The sequence below is a fragment of the Gastrolobium bilobum genome, unplaced genomic scaffold (genome assembly GCF_033153095.1).
Source record: "Gastrolobium bilobum isolate Gb01-03AN ecotype WA unplaced genomic scaffold, APGP_CSIRO_Gbil_v1 utg14319, whole genome shotgun sequence".
NCBI classification, from domain to species: Eukaryota; Viridiplantae; Streptophyta; class Magnoliopsida; order Fabales; family Fabaceae; genus Gastrolobium; species Gastrolobium bilobum.
Window position 1 is genome coordinate 377,466 of NW_026898237.1, and position 21,087 is coordinate 398,552.

General features: G+C 31.6%; 2 protein-coding genes across 2 annotated transcripts; one reads left to right on the forward strand and one right to left on the reverse strand.

Moving 5' to 3' along the window:
• The first annotated feature begins 9,095 nt into the window (after positions 1 to 9,095).
• On the forward strand, positions 9,096 to 9,917 carry LOC133314166 (AT-hook motif nuclear-localized protein 23-like). Its single transcript, XM_061515609.1, has one exon. The coding sequence runs from the start codon at positions 9,096 to 9,098 to the stop codon at positions 9,915 to 9,917; it is 822 nt and encodes a 273-aa protein (XP_061371593.1).
• An 8,602-nt stretch (positions 9,918 to 18,519) lies between these two features.
• Positions 18,520 to 19,050, reverse strand: LOC133314189 (uncharacterized). The gene has a single exon (XM_061515637.1). It carries the CDS (start codon positions 19,048 to 19,050, stop codon positions 18,664 to 18,666), a length of 387 nt encoding a protein of 128 aa, XP_061371621.1. The 3' UTR covers positions 18,520 to 18,663.
• Between the last annotated feature and the right edge of the window lie 2,037 nt (positions 19,051 to 21,087).

Below are 21,087 nucleotides of genomic sequence, written 5' to 3' on the forward strand. Positions count from 1 at the left end.
TTTTGAAATTTTTGCGCATTGGGATGACCTTCAAGTGTAGAGTTCCACAACTCCACTTGAGGCTTATTCGCTTCCACATTCATAGAGGAACATCGTCCCAACAAAATTGTGTGGAAAAATCACTACTAAAAAATAGGTTATTTGCGATGGGCAATATCCGTCGCAAACTAGCCAAATTCTGTGGCAAATAAGGTTTGCGAAGGGAACATAGTCGTCGATGAAACCCTCGTCGCAAATGAATTTTGCGACAGATCAATTGTTTCCATTGCTAACTCGTCCACTTCCGTCGCAAATGGCAATAATGGAAATTGAAACTCTGTAATTTCATAATTGATTAATCAAGGTATTATAAAATACCTACAATTTTATTTCAAAATTTGCAACAGAATCTAATTCTGTTGCAATCACCCCATCATAAACCATCGCAAAATCCTTCACATCCATATATGAAATTCAGCAGCACGACTCATCTCAAAGATTTCATCGCAATTAACCCATCACATAATCCCTCGCACTTCATATATGAAATCCCATCACAAATTATGATGGAAACAGTCTCATCATTGTCGCAAGGTTTTCCCTACACATTTGCTACAACTACAGTCGTCAAAAAAAGTTCTGTCACAGTATCTCGTATCAAATTCTCAGAATTTGTGATGGAAATTTACGCAGTTGGTGAGCTTCTAGAAGACATGAGAGTTATGATTAAAGTTTTATTTTACTCTCAATTGTATTCTCATAAGAAATTCTTGTGTTTTGTAGGGATTTTGACTTATTAAAGAATATCAAGTTGGAGTGCTCAGAAAGAGCAATTAAAAGAAGCAGAAGAGCTGGCGCTAGGAGCGCAAGCATGGCGCTTAAAACACCAACAATCGAAGATCTCGGCTTGTCCGCGCCACTAGCGCCCACTATGGCGCTTTAGGCGCTAACTTCCTAAGCTCCCATGCTTCAAGTGCTAACCTTTCATACAAGAAGGCGCTTGCGCCAAGTCCATAACAAGCTCGCGCCACTAACGCCAACCCTTCATATAGCATGGCGCTACAAACGCCAAGTCTCTAAGTTAGTTCCTACGCCACTAACGCCATCATTCCTCATTTTGAATTTATTTGAATTTTGAATCAGATCATGATTGAAGATTTATTGGAGATTTTAAGGAAACTTTTACGAGGGTCTAATTGGATATTTTAAGGAAACTTTTCCTTTAATATATAAGGGCAGAATTTGGAAAAATGGGAGGTTCATCTAGCACATTAGGAAAAGAAATGAAACAGACAAGAGAATTCAAAGGAGAGAATTGACGATTAGAGGAAGGGTTCAAAAAAAGATCAACGTGTGACTGTGAAGATCAACCGACATTCCCATCTCAATGATTTTTTCGATTTTCTTCTCTTTTCTTGTTTTGTTTAAGCCAACTATATCTGGCTAATTTTTTTGTAGTTAGGGATAGGGATTCAGCATAAATCCTTATTTTGGTTTAACTTTCTTTTCAATAAAATCTGTTTCAAATTTTTATTTGTTTATCGCAAATTATTTGTTTAAATTCTTGTATGATTTGATCAACCATATAGGAATAAAAAGGGTTAGAGTTCTTAATAGAGATATTGAGATCTTAATCTAGACAAGGATATACATCAATTCTTACATGTTCTAGACATAGATTTGTGGAAATTACAAACTTGTGAGATTCATCGGGCGTAAGACTTAATCTAAAAGGGGTTTCAAAGATATTAGGATTCTAATTAGGTTAAAGGGTTAAATAACTAAGACATTAGGGATTTAACCAACTATTCTTTAGATGATGAATTATTTGAAAAAATAGAGACATAAATTATTGAATTGAGTTAAATTATTTAAGGGGGTCGGAGGTGAAATAAACCCTAATTGCATTTTCTATTCTTAATTTCCAATTCATCTTTTAATTGTTTGAATCCTTCTCTTGCATTCAATTGTTGCTTGACATTTGTTTTTTTATTTGTTTTCTTTTAAATTGGTTTCCCATTAATTAGAAATTATTATTCCTAAACCAACTCTGATTTGTCTAATTTAAGTAAAAATAGTGAATTAGTGCTTGAAACACCAATCTTCGTAGGACCGATACTCTACTCATCATTTTATTACTTGTACAACCGATATACTTGCTGTGTTTGTGACAAATATTACAATTTGCATCTTGCGATGAATTTTTTACCACGAAAATTTGGACCAAATTCCATCGAAATCGCGTGTCGGCCAAAAATTTTGTTGCAATTTACGATGGCATTCAAGACCAATACAAATTCCCATCGCAATTTTAGCTTTTTCTAGTAGTGAATAGTCTTTGGTCTTCGTTCAGTGATTATTTTTGCTTCTTCTTTGTATTATACTATGATAATATTCTAAATTAGAAAGTTATTGGGTTTCATATGCTGCCCAACATTCTTCATATCACTTTGCTATTGTGGCTTAACAAATAGTTAAATATGTATTCACATATGCTTCTTAAGGATCAACACGATCTGCTAATGTTATAGATATAAATGACCTGCTTTGAGGTTCATGTGAATAGACCTAGCAGGTGAGTGAGGCGACAATATCCTTTTATTTTTTATAGATATATATGACTTGAGGTGGCCTTTGCGGTGAAGTTAGAAGTATGTAAAAAATCAATTCAACATAAAAAATAAAATGGTTAGATAAAGCAAATGAATGATTTATAGGTTTAGTGTTTGTTATTTTAAAGAATATAAAGTTATGTATTTTTAATTAAGAAAAAGACACAAACAATAAAAATTATAAGAAAAAAAGTTAGTGATTTTTTTTTAAATTTAAATTATAAATAAAAAATACTAGATTGTGTCTTTGTTTCACTTAAAATGACACAAGTATATATACTTTAAAATTACAAATATTTTTTCCATGATTTATATTTTATATACATTTCTAACAGGTATCTTAACAGTTGTATATGAACAAAAATATTTGACTACACTTTCCTTTTTATAGTATTTATTTAGTGGTGAATGATGTATGATTCGAGCCTTCAATCGTTTGTGTAATGGGCCTTAAATTATAGATTTAGTAGTGGAGTTTTAATATTTTTAATCTAAACTGATTTAAACCAATTCGGGTGCTATCATATACATATTGGAACAACTCTCCTAACACAATTTCTCAACATTGTTTTTTGAATTTTATGTTTATTATGTTACGTAACATAATTTTACTTTCCTACACACACAACAAAGGGAAGAGAGAAAATGAAATGATGAAAAAGAGGAAAAAAAATGTTAACCCCACCTTTTTAATGTATGTGTAGGAAAGTAAAATTATATTATGTAACATAATAAACATAAAACACTTGTTTTTTCATTACTCGAACACGAAACCCTTAATTAAAGAAATAAATAAATATTTGAAAACCTTTTTCTCCTTTTTGCATGATCATTCTATTGAAGTACACCCACACTCTGAAAATAACTGTATCGTGAATCTTAGGATGGTATTTTTCTCAAGCCTTTATGAAAATAACTATATCATAAATAAATATATGTTGTATTTAGGTGTTAATAATAACAATAAAAAAAAAATATGTGAATATGTATTAAAAAAAAGAAAAAAAGAAATAGAACTATATCTTTTTTCTTATTTAAAAGATTAATAAGAAAATCAAAGAGAAAAATCTAATATCTGAAAGAAGGAGGGCGGGAATACCGCCGGTTGAAATTTTCTTTTCCTTCTTTATTTAATTTCAAATCTCTAAATAAAGAAACTTAGGACTTGTTTGATTGTCTTTTTTTTTTTTATTCTTAAAAATATTTTATAAAATTTTTATGAAAATATTTTTTTTTTGTATTTTTTTTGTTTTTGTTTTGAAAGCTAAAAGTCAAAACACAGCAAAAACAATTAAAACATGTTCTCTAAATTTGATTCTAAAAAAAATAATTATAATTTTTACAGCTATTTTTACAAAATATATCTTATCAAACAAGTTTTTTTTTCTGAAAAAAAAAACTGTTTTTAAAAATGAAATTCAAACAGGCCTTTTTGTTTTTTTGATAAACAAAACAGGCCTTAATTTTCCTTCATCTAATTTCTTTACCTTTTTTTTTTTTATTACTTGTACGTTCCAGGCTTCCAGCCATAATATTAAACTTACAGAATAGCAGGTATTTTGGAGTGAAAGATGAAGAAGGAGGCAGACTATGGGTGCTGAGGGCGGCAGAGGGTCATCCTTGGTAGGGGAGTAAGGAGACAAGAGTGCGACCCACGCGCCACAGCAACATGTCCCACTTGCCTCGTTCCACCCTCGTTTATTAATGTGATGCGTAAATCATGTTTTTTATTGACAAAAGTGTTTGTCATTTAATATAAGCGAGATAGATATAAAATAAATTTTATTTAAAAAAAACCATCTATTTTCTCTCTTTATGATTTTTATTTTTTGTATTTATCTCTCTTCTAAAATAACATAATTTATATCATTTAAAATGACAAACAACAAACCTTTTTTTATATTACAATAACAAATAATGTGAATTTTATGGGGGAGGTAGTAACTCTCCACCCCACCCTTTGGCCTTTGGTATATGGTCAACTCAATCTGATATGGTCAACTTATAAAAAACCGGGGTAGGTGTCAGCCCACAATGACAAGGTCCCCAAATTCATTCTAGTGCCAAGCCTCCATATTCCATTGGCCTAACCCCATCCACATACTCTATATTCGGCTAATAATATCATCTTAAAAAAGAAAAACACTTTACGATTTAATATAAGATTAAAAATAAAAAATATATTAATAGAGTTAAATCTCATACTTTATCTAATTATGATGATAACAAATAAATAATGTCATGTTATCAACCATATTTTTTGAGTGTTTACAAGTTTATTACAAGATATAATATGCGACAAATTGTGAATAAATTAATGCTATGAAATCGTTATGAAAACGTGAAGATTAAAGATTCAGATAAAAAATTAGATTTTTTATAATAAATGAATAAGAAAAATTATAAGGAAAAAATATTTGTCCTTTTAAAGAACATATATTTATGTCATTTTAAGATAAAGAAAGACATAATATAATATTTTTTTATTTAAAATTTAAATTTAAAAATAATTCATTTTCTTTTCTATGATTTTTATTGCTTGTGTCTTTCTCTCACTTAAAATGACATAACTCCATATCCTTTAGGAGGACAAACACTAAACCCAAATTATAATCTTGTCATATACTAAAAAAAAGAATTATAATCTTGTCAGGGATTGTATTATTTTAAAGATTTGAAATTAAAAAAAGAAGACAGAAAAAAAGTCATAACCGTGATAGTTTTAATTGAGTTTTAGATATTGTCAAAGTAAAGTAGCAATTATTGATGATATTCGAGTATGAATTTTATTATAAATTATTTTATTAATTTAATGCTTAACCTAAAAATATTTTTCTATTGGTATAAAATGATTAACTAATTTTAAGATAGATATTGATTATTGTATGAATTTATTTTTAAATAGTATTAAGCAAAATAAGACAAATGCAAATTTGATATTTTGCTTGAGAGGTGAATACAAATTCAATACATAAGAATGCGGAATAAGATCTGGTTGAGAAAAAAAAAAAAAAAACCACTCCATCACCCGATCTTACAACCATGCAAAAATATCATTAAAATAATCAACATATTAAATTTTTTCTTGTAATATGTAAAATATTTTTAATATTTAGTTAATTATTAATTTTAAATTTTTATCATAAATATTTAAATGAATAAAATATATTCAACATCCATTTAATTTTTTTTAATAAACATCCATTTAATTTTGAATAATATTAACATAAAATTAATTTTTCCTTTATCTTAAATTAATTTGGTTGGGATAGCTAAATTTAAAAAAATAAATAAAAATTAAAAATATGGAGGAAATTTTTGTGTGTATATATATATATATATATATATATATATATATATATATATATTGACTTAAAAGTATGTTGATTAATATGCGCCGTATCAATGTTTGTTCATACCGTCAAACAAACATGTTATAATTCTTCAATGCCAAAGGAGGAAATCTACCTCACTAAAAAAATATTTCTTCAAATATGTCTTGGTAATTAATGCCCTAAATGTATTAATTAAGAAGTATTTAATATTTACAATTATTTAAAAAATTGTGAAATGTTGCTTAAATTTTAATACTATTTTTAATTTTACACTTTGTTTTGAACTAATATATTAAAGCCCACACATAAATCCTTCACCATTTAGAAAACATCTTCAAAGAGGCTTCCCAAATTAACAATAGTTGTTGGAATTTTTTATGCTTCTCTGCAACCTCAAGCCACCTCTATCAATAGTCAATGGAAAGACTTTGTCACCTCATCATTTACTAAGAACAATCAGTGACCTCTCACAAAGCTGTTCATCACTTTTATTATAAATACCAGTATTCTGAACACAAACTACACATTTACTTCTATATACTTAAATTTGCTTTACAAAATCTGAGTTGAGCATTGAAAGTACACCTCATGCATTATTCAATGGAGAACTCACAGGAGAGTTGCATCAAATCATCAACAAAATAACTTCATTAAATCATGATCAGCCCATAATCACCTTAGACTGATCAAACTTTAAATTATATTTTTAATTAGTACCTCTCGTTAGCATATTTAATTAAATATTCATTCATTAATAATTGAATTGGGTAAGAGAATTTCTCATATAATTTGTTTTCACACATATTGTTCATTAAATTCGTTTATTTCATGTAATTTGTTAACTTACGCATTTTTACACAAAGGTTATAGTACTTTGTACGTTTTTATTAAATGAAAAATTACTTTTATCTTTTTTTACTCAGCTTAATGATAATGCTTATTAAATAAAAAAATAACCACTATAAATCATAACGCAAGAAGGAAGATCAGTTGCATTTTGAACCATAAAGCGACCATTTTACAAGGCTTGAAATCCATGTGCTCTTCCCAATTTTTTTCTTCTTGTACTGTTTCTCGTCCTGCTTTTGGTTCATTGAAATTGGTTTGGTTGGTTCTTGTCTTTGTACGCATGGAGAGAATATTTATTCTTGGTTATGGCATGCTGTGATAAGATCTACTTCTGACCCATAAGCTTTTGTCTCTATCCGTCTATTGCAATTTGCAATGTTAAACGTTTTATATAATTATAATCATGTCCTAATTTGTCTCTCATGAAAAGGCTAATATGTTTTATGAGTTTACCAAAAGGATATATTCTTTGGTAAATTGTCAACAAATAAGTTATCCATGCATGTAACGAAAAAATTTTAGAGGGCTTAACCGCTTAGGCTAATTGTGGTAGTTGAGGAGCACTTTGATTTAGGTAGAGTCCCTTTTTGAGTAGTGGCAGTTCTCAACGGAATAATTCTATATCCTTCAAACAATTTTTTTAAATTATTAAATAAAAAATAAAAATATTTTCTGTGAGATATTAAAATTAGTATTAAAAAGATATAAAATTATTTATTAAAAATAAAGAGAGAGATTGATAGTAGAATTACTAAGCAATGTGAATAATTTTGCTTGTACATTTTTGTTAATTTCTATGAACAACAATTTGTGTATTTTGACCGGTTTTGAAAAAGGTATTTTGGTAATTTTTAGCAACCGATAGTAAAAAAAAACCGGTTCGGGTTCATCCTTAACAACAATGCAACATAAACAAAACCCAATTATCAGTTGCTGAAAACTACCTTTTTCAATTTTTTTGACTTTTTTTAATCATTTGTGTATCAAAATACTCAAATGCATTAAGAATGTCTTCAATGAATTAAATAGTCTATGTACATGAATAATATTTTAATGTAATCAGTTTAACAACGAATTTTTTTTTAAAAAACTATTGTATTGCAGAGTCAAAGCTACATACATAGTAATGGACGAGAGATATAAAACGGATTAAAAACATTACCAAATTAAATAATCAATTCTCTTAAATTGCTACTTATTTATTACTATCACAGGGAAAAAAAAGAATAACATGATCAAAAGTACTATTTTTAATAAAGACTTGAATGCAAATAATATAAATCCTTGTTATTTTTTAAAAACTCAAAATACCACCTTCGGAGCCAGAGCAACCTTGTTGAATACTTGGGTAATGGGTATCTATCTATCCAAATCTATCTTTTGTAAAAAATATTTAGGTATAACTTATTCTATCTATTATTTTTTCTGCTTATCTTTGTCTATTATTTTCTAACATTGTTGAATTAAAATCTCAATAAGAGAGAAAAAAGATAAATGTAGTTAAGATTCTAATCTAATGAAGTTGGAGAATGATAGATAAAGGTAGACAAAAAAATGATAGATAGAATAATCTATCCCAAATATTTGAGTTATGTTAATGGGGCAGAATATATTTACAAACACAGATAAATATAGTAAAATTTGTAAAAAACATTTGTAAGCCGATCCTCCCTGTATTAATAGCCAATAATGAATTTAGGATCGCGTAATGCGCACGCTCCGGGAATTGGAGTGATGAACACTCGCAATCTATTCGTTCAATTCTTCATCGACCTTTCGAATAAGAAAGCGTATTAAAGATTTTCCCAACCAATTATTATTTTATGACTATTATTTAAACTTTTGGTTGTCCAAACAAATGACTGCGTTTTGTGTCTTCTCTCTCTCTCTCTTGCCTTTGTTCTTCTTTTTCTGCTCCTTCCGCTTCCTTTTCTTTCTCTGCACTCCATCCACCGCCGCTTCTCTCTTTCTCTTTTGTATTATCCCCTTAATTTCTTATCTCCATCCAATTCAACTAATCACAACACAAGCTCCTTCTCTCATTCACTGTGTCTAACTCTTTTTCCTTTCCCATCCATATCTTTTTTATTTCATATATATACATATGCACACAAACACACCACTTCGTTTAAAATAACCATAAACAAAAAAGCAACGGGGGAAAAGAACAGTATTTAAAGAAAATTTGCTCGTAGCTAGTATTAATTAATATGATCAAATAACCCAAAAAAATAATAATATATATATATATATATTTTTAATTAGTTTTCTGTTTTCTTTGAATAAAAATTCTATATCTCTCTCTTCCTTTGATGTGTCTATGGCTGGTTTGGATTTAGGCACAGCTTCACGCTTTGTTCAAAATCTCCACAGACCAGACTTCAACCAACAACAACAAGAATCCCAAGATGATGCCAACCAACCAGACCCCTTTTCCACCGAAGATGGACCCCACCAAGGATTCGACCTCACCTCCGCCGGTCCCGGCGATATCGTTGGCCGTCGACCACGGGGACGCCCGCCGGGCTCCAAGAACAAACCGAAGCCGCCGGTCATCATAACGAGGGAGAGCGCAAACACGCTTCGGGCTCATATTCTCGAAGTTGGCAACGGCTGCGACGTGTTCGACTGCGTCTCCACCTACGCACGGCGGCGCCAGCGGGGGATCTGTATTCTGAGTGGGAGTGGCACCGTCACCAATGTCAGCTTGAGGCAGCCAGCATCAGCGGGAGCCATCGTCACCCTACACGGAAGGTTCGAGATATTGTCACTCTCCGGATCTTTCCTACCTCCTCCGGCTCCGCCAGGCGCGACGAGCCTCACCATATACCTTGCCGGAGGGCAAGGACAAGTGGTGGGTGGGAGTGTGGTCGGCGAGTTGACCGCAGCGGGACCCGTGACTGTAATCGCAGCTTCGTTCACTAACGTGGCTTATGAGAGGTTACCTTTGGATGAGGAAGAACAACTTCAGATACAACCGCCGTCAGGAGGTGGTCAGAGTTCCGGCGGAGGAGGCGGCGGTGGTTTGGGGAACAACCCATTTCCTGACCCATCGTCTGGACTTCCCTTCTTCAATTTGCCGCTTCAGACTATGCAGAATGTTCAGTTACCAGTGGATGGTTGGGCGGGAAAACCATATTGAGGGTTTGCAAGGTCTTTTCCTTTTCTTGTGGATTGTTACATGCTCCTGTCTCTATTTATGTCTCTTAATCTAATGTGATGAAGATGAAGATGTTGATCAAAGCTAGCAATTGCAAGTTGGGCATTAATTCAATGCTTTGTTAAATTGAGGTCAGCAAGTTCATGGACTTTATATCTATATATATATGATGCTGCTTCTACTTGTTCTCTAATTTCTTCTATCTTGTTACTCTCATGGATAAGATGTAGTGCGTTTGAGTTATGTTCTACTTAATTAGTGTCTCATTGGTTTTGATTTTATCTTTGGGATCCTTGTTTAATTTACTATAGAACTATATATATATATCATTAGTGTATCTTAGTTATTTCATTTTATTAATTAGATGTTAATTTGAGCCTTGAGGGATTCAGCTTTTAAACAAGCACTTGCACTCTAGCCACGTTTCAACGAACTTAACATGAAGCAATAACTCCCCCACTTTCTATTTCAGAACATTTTATTTTCGTCTATTACTTTCACCCTTCTATATATATTTCATATTAGCAGCTGGTTGGCTTCTTTTTTTAATGTCACCTCGCCAACACAACTTTCCCTCTTCGTGAAAGTCCTTGGTTTAACGAGTTACAAATAATGTCAAATGACAATTGAATCTGTTTTTGTATATTTAAGTATATGAAAGCATTACTAGGGATTTTTAAAAAAAATAAGGGTGGGCCTTTTGGTGTTGAATTTATTGATTAATAAACAGTAGATATTGGGGGAACTAAAACCTGCCGTAAGAAGAAAGGGTTTTCTTCCCAGGAGAAGTTCTGGCTACTTAATTATGCTCAGCAATCATACATTAAAACAGTTTTGCAACAATGAATCTTTGCGCATGACTACTTCTCTTATATTTGCTTGGAGTGAACTTAGTCTTGATAAACTCAAATGCCTAACTCCTGATTATAATTTATGTTTATAATCTCTAGCTGTCATCTTATGTGCCATGCATCACGCTTCCCTAGCTATCACTTTTTGTTTGTGTCTATGCAACTCGATATCGGTTTCCTTTTTCAAAGTTAACTAATTTCAGTACATATTAGTTGCAACCTGCAACTTTCTGATCATTAATTCATGACCAGATTATACAATATATGAAACCTATTAGCTAGATCAAGTGATGAATTGGAAGCCCACTTCTGTTGGCTAGTACTGGTACTAATCTTTTGGTTAAGTATTGATCTGGTTAAGAAAAGAGTCATATGGCATTTACCCTAACCTAAAACTGCCATCATCTTATGGTGATGAAATCACACTTGGAACACCAGCAATCTGCTATATAAGTTTTAGGTCGGCAAAGGAGAAGTGAAGTGACCAGAAAATGCATGCATGAGGGATAGTAACAATATATTGCCTCCACATATATACTGAAACGCCTAATCCAATCATTTGGTTGATCTATTTGCTTAATCATAATCTCAAAAGGTTAGAAAACGCTCGCGGTAGCTAGTAGACAAGATAATTATAAAATATGGAATTGATTGCATACTAATCCCCTTTTTAATTAGGCCCGAATCACACTAATCTTACAAGTCATGACCTCATGTTAATTTGAGTAGCTTGAAGAGGTTAATTACTTAGAAGATATTTATCTGTGGATCAGAAATTTGTAAGTGTAGGTTCGATTAGGTAGCTAGGTTTCCGGCGCCCACGACTTAAATATTGCAAAGATGTAATGCCAAATGACTTTAATTATTCTCCACTTAATATGTTTTTACGCAAAGTGGCTTGCGTTTCTGATGGAATTGGAGAGAGTGTTGGCTTTGCACACACACAGTAATGAAGCCGTACCACGCTTTGCTCAAACAAGATGTAATGGCGCTTCATTATTATCCGAGAATTGTATTTGATTCCATTAAGCACTTCGCTTAAGGATATGCTTTCCAATGTACTGGTTTGCCCTGGCCAACCAATCTCTAGAGACTAGACAGCTAGATAACTAAATATGTATTACCTTAGCTTGTCTATCATCTTTGTTATAAAATATAGTTAAAGTGAGAAACAATAATAATTTACATATATGGAACCGAAATGATAATAATATATATTCTCTTGCTCTAGGAGTCGCCAAGAATTTCTCAAATAATAATATAGGCAAAAGCTGTCATCTCCTTTCCGTACTTACATATATTTATCTTTAAAGTTTGTAAAGACATTCGATTTTTCCTTTTTTATTGAAAATAAATGTAAATTAAAATTTATTTTATTAGTTCTTCAAATGAAGTTTCTTGGAGAATTCTTCGCTATTTGATGATGCTGGGCTAACCTGCTTTAGACATATTCACCAATTTTCTCCTATAGTTCTATATATTAGTTAGAGAAATATAAAAATTATGGATGAGTCATCACTTAAATGCTTAAGTTTGTAAGTGACGAGTATTCAATAATTTTATATTATATCTCTTTAACGCACGTCTTTATGCAAAAGTTATTTGGACTTAAAGTATGGAAATTTTACATACTCATTTTCTTAATTTTACGTTATACTCATTTAATTCCACTAAAAACTGCTCACTCAATGACTTTTATATTTCTCTAACATCACGGAGAGAAAGAGGCCTTATCGAATTATAATTTGTTATGTAGATTATCCTTGCCAAATTTATAAAATGCTAATTCAAAACGAACTTGTCTATCCATTATTAAATTGTTTAATTGATTAAAATCACGATCTATTTTAAATCACAACAAAAAAATACATTTTTTCTAATTTGTTTTAAAAACATGTTCTTTTAAGTTCTATATAACTTCTATTTTAAGTTTCATTCGTTTTTTTAGAAATTTTAAGTTTAATCATTAATAATAGTAGTATACTATAGTTTATAAAAATAAAATTTAAGTAAAATTATTAGAATAATTGTAGTGTTAATTTTTAATAAAAAAAAACATGATATGAATATTGATTTTTGGCAATTAAATCTTCCTTTTCAAAGATTTCATAGTTGAGACGTAAAAAAATAATACATGTCATATTTTTATTAAAGAGTAACATTATAAAGACTATAAAAAACATTATCAAGTTTTGAACATACTAAAAAACATGGAAAACATTGATTTAGGTCGTATTGATGAAATATATTACCGCTTGTATTGTGTTGATTAACCCACAAAAACTAATGTATTTATATATTTCGAGGGAACATATTCTTATTGTATAAAATCTTAATTATAATACTGTGATAAAGGTAGCGACAAAGATGAGAATATATATAAGAAATATACATGGTACACGACACCTGAAGGGTAGTTGGGAAGAAAGATTCCAGCTCCCCATCAATTAACATAAATAAATTAGAGCAAGTGTGGTTAATAATTAAGTAAGAAAATAAATAATAAGGCTTGAATAAAAGAATCAAACTGAGAAAGTCGTATGTGCAATATAATATCATTTCATTCTAATGCTTTACATCCATTTGTTTCTAAGCTGTCAACTTCATTAATATGTTTTGATATAATAATAACATATAGAGCAGTTGAACTTTATATTTCCCAAAAGAAATCATAGTTTTCGTGTTATTTAATTAAATATATATAACGTTGGAAATATAGAGTGATTAATTAAACATAACCACGCTTCGAGGACTGTTTATGGTGTTGTCGTATAGCGGCCATGATGGATGGGGCCAAAATGATAATGATGTCAAAGTACTACGGAGTTGCTTTGAGTTTATTAATCAAGCTTCAACTAAGAAATGTCATAACTAGTTTTAAGTCATGATGACATTTATGTTTATTGTTATTAATCAAACTTCATGATTTTATGGTATAATGATATTTTGGAGATGATGCTGTCCTAACCTAACTCCAAAAGATGCTGCGGATGAACTTATTTATAATATCCCCAAAAAACATGGTTGGGATGCCCGTATGTATATGAAGTAAATAATATTGTCACCCACAGTTTTAGGAAGATCCGTAAACAAATGAAATAATTTAGGAAAAACCTGATCGTGGGATTCTTATAATATTAGGAAAAAAAAATCGTTGTTGTTAATTAATGGTAGTCATTTAAGATTGAATGTTTTATATTTAGATATAGGATTAAATGTGTGTCATTTTTTTTTTTTTTGATAACATAAATGTGTGTCATTTTAAAGGATGTAAAGTTGTGTCATTTTAAGTGAGAGAAAGAGATAAATAAAGGAAGAGAGAGAGTGAACAAAAAAAATAAAGGTGTGGGTCCCATCTTTTTGTGAGAGTGAAAAGATGCAAGTTGTGTCATTTAAAAGGACAAACACTTTTCCCTTAGATATATATACAACTCAGATGTTTGACTAAGGTAGTGAATAAAATTATATAAAGAACATGTATTTTCTTCTTTCCATATCGCCATATCATAATAGAATCCAAATCATAAGTAGGACGGATAGAAATTCCGCTAGATATGCCAATCCTGACTAACAATTTTCATAATATTTGAATGTGAAATATGCTGAAAGATGTCACAATCTGAAATGTTCAAATTTATGTCATATATCTTGACCATTGACTAATTTAAATTGTTAGGGCAATATTGGAGGCAGCAAATAAGCAATATCCGTCAAGTTAAAGCAGATTTGTGCTTGCTTTGCTTTGACATTTTGTACTTTTCCTCCTCTTCTCTATTGGTCAAAATCGCCAAAATTCCAAATTTCTTTAGGCAGCTCATTGCAAGGTATCCATACAATTACTCGAATTAAGGTAAGGAAATTTTTAGCTAATAAAAAGAGAAATTGTAATAAGGTGTTAAATTCCAATCTTGGGAAACATTTTGGATGGATTAAAAAAACTTATGAATTGTTTCTTCATAAATATTTTCTTTTTAAATGTAAATCTATTTTACGTCTAAATGTAGGTGTATGGTCATATTTTCAAAAATATTTTTTTTGAAAAAATATTTATCATTTTAAAGTACATAATATTAGGAAGAGAGAGAAAGTGAAGGAGAGAGTGTAAAAAATCACTAAATATACACCAAAACGACATTGTTTGATTAAAAATTATACAAAGTTGTATCCTTCAAAATAACAAACGCTTTTCTCATTCTTTATTTATGTATTTATTTTTAATTTAGAAAACAAAAATAATTTAAAATAGTATTTAATAAAATTGTATTATTTTTGTTTGGTTGCTTGGAACATAAATTAACAGAAATAATAAATATTTTTTTTATTTTTTCCTGACAAATTATTTATTAAATACAAACATCATATAACGTGTTATCAATGCTAAATGTACATTATTTTTATTTTTTTATTAAATACATTATTTCTTTTACAATAGTTGCACCAACGCCCCTCCCCTCTTTGCTGGGCTTAGAAGAAAAAAACCTTAGAGATGGCTTAGCCGAGATCATTGCAAACCCGTCAGTGGGCTCAGAATTAGAAGGAGCTGGAGTAGTGACTTTAGATGAGAGCATGACAGATCCTTCAGACAACTTGGTATTCATCATGACAGCCTTGCAACTTTCTTCACTCCTAACAGTGTGAAAAACTTCAGAAGGAGAATGTAATTTTTTCTTACCAAGAATTTGAACCAGAATAAGGTCATATTCTGAGTTGAGACCACAAAGAAAGTCAAAAATCTGATTTCTTTTAAAAGAGGTGGCTAGAGTGGCTGCATCCTTGCTAAACTCCATTTTCAAACTCTGGTACTGATCAAGCTCAGTCCACAATGCATTCAGAATGCCATAATACTCTGTTACTGGGAAAGAGCCCTGCTTGGTAGAAAAAAATCCTATTTCGCAGATCATAGCAGGTGGCGGCATCTTGTTTCATTAAATAGGTCTGCCTAAGAACATCTCAGATCTCAAAGGCAGTAGGTAAGAACATGCAATGTTGCTAATCTAAGGAGTCATAGAGTCCCATAGTCAAGTCATAATGAGCAAGTCTTCATCATCCCAATCAGCAAATTATTTTTGTTTGTGTTATCAAAAAAAAATTATAGAAGCTTTTTTTAAGCACTGGAATAAAAGAAATATATTTCTTTCTAGAAATCGTGCCAGAGAACACATTTTTGTGCACGCTTGTATTATCTAAATAACATTTTAACAGAATTGTGGATGCCACCACACTACTAGAAAATTCCTGTATAGCGAGGGAATTGCTATAAAAATTCTGTCGCTAATTTCATCCTCGCTACTACTTTTCCTCGCAAACGATTTTGCGAGGGAAAGTAGTAGCGAGGATGAAATTAGCGACGAAATTTGCATAGCAATTCTCTCTTTATATAGGATTTTTCTAGTAATGCACTAGATTGCTGGCTATAGATAACGAAGGTGGTTGGCGAGAACACTAGTGGTGGTTACTTTTAGTTTATGGTATAAAAGTTGGGATTGTATTTGGTCATGTTACATGACACAAGTTACATCATGTTGTAGAGACAAAGTTGGTAGGGTCCACTGTTTAAATAAAAAATAAATTAAACAGTGAATCCCACCAACTTTGTCTGTACAACATAATGTAACTTGTGTCATATAACATGATGATTATATTTCCCATAAAAGTTTTATATTATGTTTCTTTAACACGTCCTGCATGCCTACTTATGTTAAATTTGTTTATAATAACAGTAAGAATTGATCTCGTGACCTGATCACAAAAAATTTGATACCATATAAAAAATAATTCAACTCAAAAATCTCAAGGTTTAAAAATATTTTTTATATTTCATCGTTTTACACCGGCTTTAGAAATGATAGTATTTTAAGTTTTTTTATTAAAAAAAATGGCATCGAAACACATAAGATTACTATGTAAGCTTTATACTCCAATTCTAAAGGTAGATGACAATTCTTTTCAAAGACTAACTTGTATGGGGAGTATCCTAGAGGGACAGTTGAATGTGGATGTCACTGTTTCAGGAGAAAATAGGCTCCTCCAACTCAATGAGTTGGATGAATTTAGACTACATGCCTATGACAATGTCAAGCTTTATAAGAAAAAAATGAAGAGGTGGCATGATACGCTAGATTTTAGAAAGGAAGTTTGAAGTGGGACAAGAGGTTTTACTTTTCAATTCTAGATTAAATCTCTTTCCTGGTAAATTGAAATCTAGATGGTCTGGCCCATTTAAGGTGACAAAAGTCTATTTGCATGGAGCAATAAATATTTAAATGAACAAGATGGCAGCATTATTTGGAGGAGTCAATTGAGAAAGCTCAGATTTCTATCTTCCACAATGACCCTTTCACCCATTAGACAAAGACAGCAGTGAAAAGTCTAGCCACTTTAAAATTAAGTATGGTTACATTTTAAATTTTGATTATGTTTTGCTGAGTACTTTTTGATATATATGTTTGATTATTTTTTTAAGATTATTATGGATGCTCTTATTGTGAAGGATTATTTTTGAGGATGGGTGCTGCGGCGGGGATATGATTGCCTTACTAGAATTTCCAAGCTCAAGAATCTAAATGGGAGGCCAAGAGCAGCCTGTAGAGTCCAGTCACCCAAATATGCTAGTAGAGAGTATTGGGCCAACCTCGGTTTCAAATTTATCTTTAAAAGTTGGTAGATTACTTTTTTCTTACATAAGGAAAATGCGATGTGCTGCCCGGCTGGTCATTAGTGAACTGTTTGTCATGAAAATGGGCCTACATCTTGTCCATAGTATTTCTGATTCCCTACATTTAGCCCAAAAGACAGAAGGCATATGTGCAGGCATGCAAAAGAAGGATATCGGTATCTATTATACCAACTAAGTAGTGGGATTGTTTTTTTCCAGCCTCCTCATCTGTGGTATGTTCGCATTTAAGAAAAGCCTTTGGTTGTTCGAAACTCGGTGATTATTATTAAAATTAATTAATGGATACATGACAGCAAGTTCCGGAAATCGACTGACACATTTCAACTAACTAACCCACTTGTATAGAGAAGGATTAGAAGCAAAGAAACTTGGACGGACACCTAAACCCAGAGCCAGATTGAAACATTAACTCTTTTGATTTTGACAACGTGGTTACCGTGAGATTGTTCGCTGTAAAGTCTAAACCCCAACCAACCACACAAGATAAATAAAAAGGTTGGGTGTGAAACAATTAATCATCCAATCCAATTGCACCTTATTGTTCCATTTTGATTACAAGATAAGAAACGTAGGATGCAGGGGAAGCAACGCTTATTCCATTTACAGATTCCAGAGTTCAAAACTTCAAACGAAGCATTTAATGTTTTATTAACACCACTATAGCTAAGAAATATAATACAAAAAATCATTAAGAGCCTTAACTTCTAATGTTTAGTTTTTGAGTTTAATTAGTTGTTTATATTCAAGTGGGTCGTCACGAATTCAACTTTTACTGTCTTTAATTAAGTAAGTATAAAAGTAAAAAATGAGTCTGTTCAATATCCTTTGCTTGATAGGATATGTGAGAGAGATATAATGTAAAAACTGTTAATAACTTCTAAATTTAAGTTTTTGAATTGAATTTACACTCTATACATTCTTGCTGTTCCCATGAAAATGTCAACAATATAGGAGTGATAATTATCTAAAATTGATGTAGGTAAAGACGAGTGACAAATTAGGCATATTATTCAGGAATAATATATATTATCAACCATCATGTGTCATGTGTGTGTAATAATATATTAGTGTGTGTTATTAGACACATAATACAAGAAGCTAGGAGTTCGTTCTGGGTTATAGTAACGAGGTACGAACCGAAATTTGTAAAACAGAGTACCTCTGTTGTGGTGAAAGGAAAGCTAGCCTCTAATTTAGATGATTACATATCCTGAGCATAGAAGTCAATAATCTCCTTCAAATTGAGTTGAAACAAAGAAGAGGTATCATTGTGCATGAGCCACAACATGTGCTCGAACAAAATGTCGTCCACATCGACAAAGATTACTCTCCGCTGGCTTGTCGTGAAATGGAAACGGTCCTTCTCCGCTGGATCCTTCTTCATAGAGATATCCATCAAAACCCGAAATGGGTTCTCTTGTAATATGAAAGGATCCACCAGGAACACCCTCTTCTCTTTTCCGACCACCACCGTCACGGGTCTCTCGGATTCTTGGTCCAACTCATCCTTGGTCAGAGGCATATAACCCAACCGAGAACCCGTGGAGCGTCGTCGGATCAATGAAACTGGCATCACCAAGCAATCCATAGATGCAAGAGACGAGGTTGAGGTTGAGGTTGAAGTTGAATTTTGGAATTTACGTTTGTAGCTATATAACCTGCAACAACACTTTCTATATCTACAATAGCATATTATATATGAAAAGTTTAAGGGGAAGGGGACATAATAATTAATAACAATAACAAATATATATAATTTTTTTGAGATAATTGTTATTAAATTTATTATTATTATTATTTAGGTGGCCATAGAGAAGAGAGAGAGGGTTGCTTTGGATTATTTCCGTGTTGCCTTGCGTTCTCGGTTCTTCAATGGGAAGTAGCCGTTGGAGAAAGGATCCCTTGTACTGCAAGAGAATCACGCTCGTGAAGAGGCGCGTGGGAGCGTGAGATGTTGTTTACTTATGACTTATGAGTCTCCTCCGCCGAAGGCGATAAGTGATTGAGGAATGAGTGGCGCGTGGCGTAAGTTTGGTTCTGCCGACTTTGGTCAATGCGTTGGGTTACGCTCCACTCGGACACGCAAGTTCCAAGTTAACATAATGAATTGGTAAACATCGTTAGATAGCAGGCGCCTTCTAAGTTAGTACAAGAGACAAAAGAGTGCATTGTAAACGAAACATACCCCAAAATAATATATATTTAATAACAATATATGACATCTGAAAGCGAAATTTCGATTTTGAACATTTTAAAATCCGAAGGTATATCCACAATGAACATTTAACGAAGAAACAAAAAAAAAAAGAAAAAAAGGAACTAGTTGTCGTTTTATGCATCCGAATAACCACATACTTGGTGGAGAATTTTATTTATTGACAGCTTATTTAAAAAATTATTGTATTTGTTTTAAAAATTAATTTGATCATTTAAAAATATCTTTATTTATAAAAACCACATTTCAATAATAAAGTAGTACACAGAAGAACTAAATTATTAATTTTATTTTAATGTGAGCAATCTCATCTACCTACAACTATAATGCGAATTTGAATCTCAATAAAGAAGTTATTGGAAAGATGTATCATAATTCCCATTTTAAAAAACAAATCAACTTCTCTGTGCAGAACATAAGTGATTATCAAATACATTCAGGAATGGCGTGTTTATTGCTTTGGACTGATCCAACAAACCGCAGTAGCAATTTGAGTATTTCTTTCAATCAATCTTGAAAATTCCTTAAAAAGCTAGAATAGCAACTAATGACTCTAGGAAGCAATGGATGACTCTTGTTGTAGGCACTAGATGCAACAAATGAACCTTATAATTCCTTGATTTCTGTTCGTAGGATTTTTTTTTAAAAAAAATATCAAACTTAATGACTCGAATCAAATCACATTAATTAGGATTTGGAAAAATAAAATAAGAAATTGCATAACCGAATAAAATTGAACAAATTTATTTTGCATGGTTTAGGTTTTTTTTTCCCTTCAAAACAAAACTAAATCTATTTGGTTAACGCATATTCATGACAATAATTAATTGGACAATATACGGAATAAGATGCTCCGTTAGCTAATCATTCATGAAAATATTATTGTTGGTTGTTTTTGGGTCGTTGATCTCGTTCTTAAAAAGATGACATTCTAGTTAATGATAATAGCTCAGTTGATATATAAGAATTGAATAGATGATGTGAGAGCATATTTTCGATCTTCTTCAATACTATCTTTAGGAGGATGGAGGATACCTATGGTTTATATATAAAATAAACAAATGTCCTTCTATTCTGGTTGTTGAGAGTAATGTATATATTGTTCCATCATTAATTAAAAGATAGAGTTAAGTTTATTATTACCAGATTAGATTTGGAGTCACACTCGCTCCCAGAATTTGTAGAAAATCAAGGCATAGGCATGTGCATTGTATACATACCCAGTAGTGGTTTTAGTTAGTTAATAAATTAGGTAAACGGTTTTTTTTAAAGGATGGTTCGGTACGCTTGTGGTTTGTCGGTGGTAAAAAATTGTCAAAGGTTTTGATGTGTCGATTGCGCGTATTAACGCGTACCCATCCGTCAATTTATTAGGTAGTTCACCCTCAATTAATCACAATGGAATGATTT

Bases quoted from the DNA above. Each gene is read 5' to 3' on its own strand.
- LOC133314166 (XM_061515609.1), top strand. From the start codon at position 9,096: ATGGCTGGTTTGGATTTAGGCACAGCTTCACGCTTTGTTCAAAATCTC.
- LOC133314189 (XM_061515637.1), bottom strand. From the start codon at position 19,050: ATGGATTGCTTGGTGATGCCAGTTTCATTGATCCGACGACGCTCCACG.